At 46.7% G+C, this 9,679-nt stretch overlaps 1 protein-coding gene across 4 annotated transcripts; it reads left to right on the top strand.

Annotated features, from left to right (window-relative positions):
* The first annotated feature begins 382 nt into the window (after positions 1 to 382).
* Positions 383 to 9,055, top strand: ZBTB18 (zinc finger and BTB domain containing 18). Of its 4 annotated transcripts, XM_071219590.1 has the most exons (4): positions 403 to 530; positions 2,910 to 2,993; positions 5,390 to 6,077; positions 6,190 to 9,055. In XM_071219590.1, exons 2-4 carry the CDS (start codon positions 2,981 to 2,983, stop codon positions 6,197 to 6,199), a joined length of 711 nt encoding a protein of 236 aa, XP_071075691.1. In that variant the 5' UTR covers positions 403 to 530; positions 2,910 to 2,980; the 3' UTR covers positions 6,200 to 9,055. The 4 variants fall into 4 exon arrangements, with proteins under 4 accessions (XP_053769087.1, XP_071075691.1, XP_053769085.1 ...); XM_053913110.2 differs by having other exon boundaries at positions 404 to 530; positions 5,390 to 9,055; XM_053913111.1 differs by lacking the exon at positions 403 to 530 and adding an exon at positions 1,461 to 1,476 and having other exon boundaries at positions 5,390 to 9,055.
* Positions 9,056 to 9,679: the final 624 nt, after the last annotated feature.

Below are 9,679 nucleotides of genomic sequence, written 5' to 3'. Positions count from 1 at the left end.
GGCGGGCGGGAGCGCCGGTCCAGGCGCTTTCGGTCAATCGCCGAAGCCCAACGCCGGGAGGGAGGGAGGCATGGGGAGGAGAGGGGCGGACCGAGGTGGGGGGGAAAACATCTGGCCGGCGCCGCCGCGTGCGTGCGTGGTGCGTCCTCCCGCCCCCTCCCCCGCCGGCCCCTCCGCCCCCGCCCCCCCACCCCCCCGCCCCGGCCCGGCGGCTCCGCGCTCGCTCCCTCGCTCGCTCCCTCGCTGTGTCTGGCAGGCTGCGCCCGCCGCTGGGCTGCTGCCATGGGGAGCCGTTGAGAGTGGGGCCCTCTTCGCTCCGCCGCGCTCCTCCGGCTGCCAGCGGGGGCGGGTGGGAGGGAGGGGGCAGGGGGAGCGGGCGACGGAGCCGGGATTGGGGGGTGGGGGGGCCGGGAGGGAGGGGGGCACGAGGAGGAGGAGGAAGCCCACCAAGTCCGGCGGCGGCGACGGCCGGGAGGAGGAGGCGGAGGACGCGGCGGCGGCGGGGACGCGGTGACTTAGGGCCGCTCCGTGTGAGTCCCGGCGCCGGCCCCCGGCCTCTGACCCGGCGCCCCGTCCGCGCCCCGGCCCCCGGCGGGCGGGGGGCGCCAGCTGTGCGGCCGCGGCCGGCGGGGCAGTGCGGGCGGAGGGCGGGCCGGGCCGGGGCGCCCCCGCGAGTGGAGTTAGTTTGTGTGGTTGGAGCGGTTGGGGCGGCGCAGCTGCGGGAGGCCCCGGCGCGGGGACGGGGCCGCTGCAGCTGCGGGGTCGGGCGGGGTGCGGGCTGGCCGGCTCCGCGCCGCGCCCCCCCGGCCGGTGCAGCTGCGGCGCGGGGCGGGCTCCCGGCCGGTGCAGCTGCGGTGGCGCCTCCTGGGTGCGGAGGGCGGCGGGCTGGGGGAGGGGGCTTGGGAGCCGCCGCAGCTGCAGTGGCGCCCGGGACGGCCGCGGCTCCGGGGACCGGTGCAGCTGCAGTGGCGCCCGGGGGGAGGGGGCTCCGGGGGAGCCCCTCGTCCACCCCTACCCTCCCTCCGCCAACCCCGGGCTGGTGCAGTTGCCGGGAGGCCCCGGGGCTCGCTTGCTCGGGCAACGGGGAAGCGGTAGCAACCACCCGCCTCCCCCAGGCTTCTTCTTACGACTTTTCTTTTGTTGTTGCCTTGACCCGGGTCTGTTTTCACGTCTGTTGTTTAAGGTGTTTTCCTGCTGCACCGGCTCTACGCCCTCCACCTCCTTCCCTGTGGTTTAACCTTCCTCTTTCCCCGGGTGTTTTATGCACAGCCAACTACGGAAAGATTTGCATTTCTTCCCCCCTCGCCAGGGTTCCCCCCGCCCCAAGCTCTTTGAAAAACAAAACCCAATCTCACCAACCTCTCTGGACCCGCGGTAGCCGGACGTGAGGGGTTGATTTGTGGAGTGGGAGCCGCTCGCCGACCCATTGCGGTGCTTGCGACTCATTAAACTGTCACTCAGCCCCCACCCCACTGGGTAAATGGGGTGATTAATGTCTGATATATTGGAATGGGGCGAGGGCATTTGTGGCGAATAGGTTGTGTGGCTGAGAAGGAATTTATCTCCGAAGAGTGCTTCCTGAAATAGGCATTCGTAATTATGTCATTCATCGCGAAGTTAGAGAAAGTTAGGTTTGTGACTTTGGGAAAGCGAGAAGGACAAGACAGAGACGTTGGTTTTTGTTACTCTTTAACTCTTTGCCATGGTTTCCTAATGAGAACGGAGTGCTTATTATCACCAGGGCTACAACACTTGCGCCTCAGGCCCAGCTCTCTCTTCTCACCCTCCCAAGAGCCAGTGGAGATGTATTTGACATTCACAGATGTCGCAGCACCTTGCAGGACACCGGTCAGCCTAGCGCGGATTACGTTAGGATTTCATCAGCCATTAGAAAAGGCCCACAAAGTCTAGCTAAAAAAAGTTCCCAAACTTCTTAGACCTGTCCCCTCCCTTTCTCCCTGAAAGGTTTCCGTGTGATCACGAACATTAAAGAGTGACCCAAAAACAGATTGTTATGGGACACAAATTAAGGGGAAGACGAAGTTCTGCTTTTTCTGAGCAGAAAGATCAGATATGCAGGTGCAGCGTGCATTTGAAGTGACTTTAGCAGGTTCTATGACTATTAATTTGTCTTGTTGAACTGAAGTACTTTCCAGGATTTCAGAAAGTGCACTTTCAGTTTGTTGATACTGAGAATCGAAATTTGCATTAGCTGGCAGTGTGAGAAATGTTCATGAGAGGGTAGCTGTAGATACGTGGTAAATAGGAGAGAAAGAACAAGGTGAACCAGGCTGAAATAATAGTTGAGAATAGCCTCCCAACATCCTGAGACAGGTATAGCATTATCTCAGCAGAAAAAAAAAAATGAAAGTGCCATAATAATGTTGAAATGGGACTGGAGATGTCAAATGGGTTGGTTTAAAAATACCCCTAAACTGCCTTTGAAACTAAACGTTGGAGTTGAATAAAAGTGAGTCTGGATTTCCTGAATAGCACCGTGGCTTGAGTGTGCTGTCAGTGTGTAAGCCAGTCCACCAACTTAAGGCAGAAGTGTTGCTATTCCATAAATACAGTAGAACTCCATATGCTGAGTTTTTCAATTTCTTCTGTTAGAAAGTTTGGAAAAAAAGGGAGACTTTGAAGTATTTTGTTTATACTAACAGAAGAGAAAAGTTCTCCTAAGAAAAAGCTGGTGGCAGGAGTGTAGAGGAGTAGCATATGGCATTAAAAGGAGCACAGCTGGAGGTAGCATTTCCATCTGAACATGATGTCAGAGCAGCTGACAGCCTGCCATCCCTCAGCCTTTTATTCTAACACACAGACAGGGAGTTAGTGTGTGCGGATCTGTGGTGGAGAAGGTATCTCATTCCTCTCTAACATCATCTCCACTTTGCATCTGTCTCTCTTAGTCTGCTTTTTTTCCACCGATGTAACAGACCTGGAGCCAGCAAGACTCAGAGGAAAGGACTTAATCAGGTTTATGTGTCCTAAAGGTAGGAGTAGCAAAGAGATTAGATGGAGCATATTTGTGTTTTGGTGTTTTGTTTATTTAATTTAAAAAAAAAATCACATTACTTTTCTAACCCAGTTTAGGAATAATGTATGAAATTGGGTAGTAAATGAACATCTTACTGGAGTTGAAAGTCTTGGGCTTGTTTTGTTTTAATTTTTATCCCTTTTGCTTGAGCAAGTAAATAACTTTAATACACAGAAATATTTCAAGTTTTGAAATGTTAAGAAAGGCTTTGAAATATTGCTTTTGGAAATCACTTTGGATTAAAATGCTTTATACTGTTGTTGTTTTTCACTGCTGTTTTAGATTCCTTTTGCTTTTGGGGCCGGGGGAGAAATAGTAAACTCTCTGGAATCCAGCATTCAAACTTATATGAGAAGATTATTCTGGTTAAGAAGCTTGATTGTTGTGTAATTAATTCCACTGTGAAACTTTATTCTTCAAACCATTCAGCAGCACTACTGAAACATACAGCTGTATAGTGCTTTTGAAACCGAAGGTTGTTTTTTTTTTTTTTTTTTTTAAGGGGGAAAAAAAAAAACTTTTGTCCTCAGGAGAATAGTTTGACTGGTTTCCTCATTTCTCTTTCAAATATATATTTAAGAGATCTTTTACTTCGGCCGAACAATAATTATTTGCAGGAGTTTTTGTGTTAGTGACTAATTTAGAACTTGTAGATGCGAGCTGCCTGAATTGGCCAGACAGCTGTAATCGCACTCCTCTATTCTTAATCTCTTTATCTGGGCAGCAGCTGCCATATGGCCACAGTCAGCTGGATCAGATGTTTATAAGCTTCCTTCTTCGTCCCTCTCTGTCCTCTCAGCCTCCTAATTTGATCACGGCTACCTTGTGAGCTGCCCTCCAATCTTTATTTTTAGCTCTCTCAAGGATTAGGATTGATGTTAGCTGTGGGGCACTTAAAGTGATTGTATTGTAAATCTTGGTTTCTTCTAGCAGTGGCATCTTGCAGAAGGTATTTGGGGTTGGGATGAAAGTTTTAGTCCATCTTGGGCAAAGTGTAGAAAAAGCAGGGAAGGATTTTTTAGATGTTGAGTTAATACGTACCCATTCCCAAAGTGTACTTTCCGAGATGGGTGGTGTGGAACCTTGCCTCTGCTCCCCTTGCTTCTGAAAGGGGAAGCTGGGTTTTCTTTGGTTTTAAGGAGTTGAATTTTGACCCATTGTACAGCGTTGCCTTTCCTCTCCCTCCATTTCACCCCCCACTTCCCCAGAAAATCAGGGCAACAATGCCTATTTGAAAGAATAGAAGCTAGTGGGAAAACAAAATATATCAAGTTATGTTGAAACAAAGTATTTTCTGTTGACAGAGGTAAGGCACAGTCAAGGAGAAAAAATAGTTTCTCTTTTTCTAGCAAGGGTTGTTGTTTTTTTTCTTTTTTAATGTTGAACCTGTAAAGCTTTTGAGTTTCATTGAACATAATATGCCTTTATTTAAAAGTTCGAGTTCATTTAATATGGAACTCATATTGCTTTTGCAAAGGATCAAAGTTTAGATAAGGTTTTTCAGATTTAAAGAAAGCCCTTCTGGCTCCTACTTCTCTAGATGTACAGAGCCTACAAAGAAATAGAACCATTTTTTCCCTCGATTCATTAAAAAAATGTCTGGATTTATTGGTAGTAAAGATGATCTTTCCCATCTGTTGGTGCGGTCCCTTCTGATCTCATACATGTTACTCTACCTGCAGACCTTAAGGCATTCACATCTGTTTTTGTACCCAGGGCTTTTGTCGTTGGAACACTCTGACTTTGAAAGAAAGTTGTTTGCTAATTTCTGGACTAATTATGCAATTTCATTATGTGGGGTTTTTGTTTCCCCCCCAGCCAAATGTGTGTGTTTAAATTGTGTTTTCTAAGGGCGATCAAGTATCAAAAGTAATAAAAAGAATGTTCAGACAAGTTTTCTGAATCTTCCAGAGTGTGTTTGGGACTTTTCTTTGTTCATTATATGAGTTGTTCCCTTGGAAATGAAAGCTATTTTGTAGGTTTTGTAGGACATAATTTGATGAGTAGAGTTAACTAAATTTCTTCAGACAGAGAGAGCTCGATTTTTGCTGTCAATAAGAGACTCTCCTGAAATTAAGGTTTTAAAAACTTGATTGAAAGTGCAGGGAAGGTAGGGATGCGTTAGAAACTGTCTGATTGGGGTGAGGAAGTTTGGAAAGTGTGCCTTTCTCTTCTCGCGTTTAGGTTTTGTGCATGTGATTTGGTAGTCTCTGGGTCATACGCCTGATTAAAATTCAGGGACGTGTACCCCTGCCGCCAAGCTGAATTATTATTATTTGTATGGGGACTGGCGTGGAGAAGTTGTACAGTTGTTCCTGACGGGGCTTTCACGAGCAATGTCTCTCTTCCCAGGTTATGAAGACAGCATGGAGTTTCCAGACCATAGCAGACATTTGCTGCAGTGTCTGAGCGAGCAGAGACATCAGGGTTTTCTTTGTGACTGCACTGTTCTGGTGGGAGATGCCCAGTTCCGAGCGCACCGAGCTGTACTGGCTTCGTGCAGCATGTACTTCCACCTCTTTTACAAGGACCAGCTGGACAAAAGAGACATTGTTCATCTGAACAGCGACATTGTTACAGCCCCAGCTTTCGCTCTCCTGCTTGAATTCATGTATGAAGGGAAACTCCAGTTCAAAGACTTGCCCATTGAAGACGTGCTAGCAGCTGCCAGTTATCTCCACATGTATGACATTGTCAAAGTCTGCAAAAAGAAGCTGAAAGAGAAAGCCACCACGGAGGCAGACAGCACCAAAAAGGAGGAAGATGCTTCAAGTTGTTCGGACAAAGTTGAGAGTCTCTCCGACGGCAGCAGCCACATGGCCGGCGACCTGCCCAGCGACGAAGATGAAGGAGAAGACGAGAAATTGAACATCCTGCCCAGCAAAAGGGACTTGGCGGCCGAGCCTGGGAACATGTGGATGCGATTGCCCTCAGACTCAGCAGGCATCCCCCAGGGGGGCGCAGAGGCAGAGCCACACGCCACAGCAGCTGGAAAAACAGTAGCCAGCCCCTGCAGCTCAACAGAGTCTTTGTCCCAGAGGTCTGTCACCTCCGTGAGGGATTCAGCAGATGTTGACTGCGTGCTGGACCTGTCTGTCAAGTCCAGCCTTTCGGGAGTTGAAAATCTGAACAGCTCTTATTTCTCTTCACAGGACGTGCTGAGAAGCAACCTGGTGCAGGTGAAGGTGGAGAAAGAGGCCTCCTGTGATGAGAGCGATGTTGGCGCTCATGACTATGACATGGAACATAGCACTGTGAAAGAAAGTGTGAGCGCTAACAACAGGGTGCAGTACGAGCCGGCCCATCTGGCTCCGCTGAGGGAGGACTCGGTCTTGAGGGAGCTCGAGCGGGAGGACAAAGCCAGCGACGACGAGATGCTGACCCCCGAGAACGAGCGCGTCCAGGTGGAGGGGGGCATGGAGAGCAGCCTGCTGCCCTACGTCTCCAACATCCTGAGCCCGGCCGGCCAGATCTTCATGTGCCCGCTGTGCAACAAGGTCTTCCCCAGCCCGCACATCCTGCAGATCCACCTGAGCACGCACTTCCGCGAGCAGGACGGCATCCGCAGCAAGCCGGCCGCCGACGTCAACGTGCCCACCTGCTCGCTGTGCGGGAAGACTTTCTCCTGCATGTACACGCTCAAGCGCCACGAGAGGACTCACTCGGGCGAGAAGCCCTACACCTGCACCCAGTGCGGCAAGAGCTTCCAGTACTCGCACAACCTGAGCCGCCACGCCGTGGTGCACACCCGCGAGAAGCCGCACGCGTGCAAGTGGTGCGAGCGCAGGTTCACGCAGTCGGGGGACCTGTACAGACACATCCGCAAGTTCCACTGTGAGTTGGTGAACTCCTTGTCTGTCAAAAGTGAAGCACTGAGCTTGCCCGCTGTCAGAGACTGGACCTTAGAAGATAGCTCGCAAGAACTCTGGAAATAATTTTATATATATATATAAATAATATATATATATACATATATATACATAGATCTCTATATAGTTGTGGTACGGTCTAAAAGCAGTCTTGTTTCCTGGAACTAAAAAGTTGGGATATTAACTTGTTTTTGCACTTTAGAATAGCATGAAAATCTTACTAATTTAGCATACTGATAAAAGAAACTTTAGGGCAAGTTGGAGAATAGAGAGGTGTTTTTCTTTGAGGGTGTAGGGGAAGTAAGCCAATAAGAACCTTTGAAACAAATCGTCCTGTCGCAAAATGCTTTTCTTAAGGCTTAATTTTGTCAACATTGCCTTGTCTTTTGGGCTCTTTTTCTCCCCACTTTTTTTTTTTTTCCAGTAGAAATCCCCTCCAGTTTTATTAGCCTCTTTATATGTCTAAAATTGCATGAATCTTTTCTGGCTGTTGGAAACCTGAATGCTTTTAGACCCAAATGGAAAATTTCTGAAATGCTGGATTATCTATTTTTAAACAAGCAGTTGACTTAAAACTTTCTGTGGCAACTTCTGGTTTTCTGACGGTTCCCAACGAGAGAAATTACGAACGTACACTGGGATCGCTGGGGCGCTGTCTTTGTGAAGGTTTGCTCGGGCTGAGGAAGGATATTGCAGCTTCAGCAGTGTCGAACTGTGTGTTGAAAAATGTGAATTACTGTTCTTGTATACTGTAATTGATTACATGGGCTGGGGGGGTGTCAAAGAACTTGACAGGTTGTATTGATGCTCTTAGTTGAGTCTTGAAAAGTAAATATTAACGCTACAGAAATGCATGAGTTTCAGTATATTTTTGTCTTTGTTTGCATTGTATAACTTTAACGAGTGAGTTTAAAATTATTTAATTTCCTTAGAAAAATAGCACCATTTGGAAAAAAACTGGTGTTATGAAGAACGTAAATGCACTGTTTTTACTTTTATTTTATATAATTTAAATTGACTTTCCCACTGTCTTTAAGTTGAAACTGTTAAGCTGAATAAAAACTTAAGCTGCAAATTGATAACTTCGCTACATAACAAGGAGAATATAAATGTTTACAAACGGCTTAAAGATTTGCATGTGCGGTGTGCATTTATAACTGACTTCGAATTGCACAGAACCCATGCCAGCTCAAAGTTTAGGTGTACACATTTACCCAGTTGAGCATTTTTAGAGTAACTACTGCACAAATTGACAATAGGTCATTCTTTTTTTTTTTTCCTTTTGCTCCCCTTTTCTTTCTCTCCCCTTCTTCCTTCCCCACCCTCCCTCTCCCACCCTCCACCCCTCCACCCCCAACTCATGAAAAGATTCTATGGACTGAAAGAGCCCCAGGCTGAAAGGACTGGACCGCCTTGATTGACAGGGGGAGGGGGTTAGTAGACTATGTGGACCGCGGCAGCAGAGGCTGCAGCCGGCGTGCGGTTCCGTGGCCAGCACGCGGGCAAGAGCATTTTGCACAGTGTTTGCTTTCCTGTCTTGCACTTACAAATAAGGTCTATGGGAGTAGCATGGAAAACGTTTGCTGTTTTTCCCTTTTTTTTTTTTTATTGCTTTTGTTTAAAATTTGATCGCCTTAACTACTGTAAACATAGCCTATTTTTGTGCTTAAGATACTGAATGGAAAACTCCATTGTGTGTTGCTGGACTGTTTTGGAAATATTTGGTCAAATGTGTGTTAATTTGGCTGTAATGGCATTTAAAGCAAACAAACAAACAAAAAAAGCTGTGAAAATGGCCTTGGAGCATTATCTTTAGTTACTTGAAGAGTTTCTAGTTGTTGTTTTTTTTTTTAAATACAGTTTATGTTAAAATAATTTTTATTAATTTAGAGAAGACAATCAATGTCTGTGAAAAAACGGACTTTCTTTTGGATTTTCTTTTTGTGGTCATTGTGAGTGATTACTTTTCCTTTCATTAGTTTCACATTCTTCCTTTGTTCTAAAACTTAGACTGACATCTAGCTTTGACAATCATAGTATGTTTTATTTTCCTGAGGGGGGAATAACTTATAATGCTGTTTAGTTTTGTACTATTGGTGTGTTGGTGAATTTTTAAACTGTGTGCTAACTGCAATAAATTATATGAACTCAAATTTCCTGTGTGTTATTTTCATTGTGATTACTACATAGATCCCCAATGTGTGTCGTACGTGACATCTTTATTTTTCATGTCAGTTTTATTCAGAGCTTACAAAATTATTAGAATGCTTTAAATCACTCAAAAGGAAATGTGCAAAACATTTTTGCTTCCAGCCATTCACGAAGATACTAATTGCACATTTTGTAAGTCTCATCCTTTTTCTACAACCTAGATCAAGAATGTGAAGGTAATTCCCCAGAAATTGGTGAATCGGTGAAACTTCAAGTGGCAGCATAGGGTTTCCTATAATACGCTGTCCAGCTCCCTAACCCCTGCACCATAAGTCATTTTCATGGGCAATTTTATCCCAAGTTGACTGGTCGTATCTATTCTTCTGTGTTCTGCTTTAAGTGGAAAATTGAGGGAGACCGGATGTCTTAATTTGGAAGACTGCTTGGGTGATGACTGGAATCCTAGGCAATTGAATTAGCAGGCATTCAATGGGTCAAGATTAACTTACATGCATCCTTTTTGCTGCTGTGTGAAGTCGAAAGCCCCCAGGTTTTAATTCTCAAGGTTTAATTCAAAAATGTAATTAAGTACATGCAACCATTAAAAGAAGTTTTGTTCTTT

This window comes from Desmodus rotundus, chromosome 10 (genome assembly GCF_022682495.2).
Source record: "Desmodus rotundus isolate HL8 chromosome 10, HLdesRot8A.1, whole genome shotgun sequence".
In the NCBI taxonomy this organism is placed as follows: domain Eukaryota; kingdom Metazoa; phylum Chordata; class Mammalia; order Chiroptera; family Phyllostomidae; genus Desmodus; species Desmodus rotundus.
Note: the sequence above shows the minus strand (reverse complement) of the source record. Positions and strands in the feature narration are given on the sequence as shown.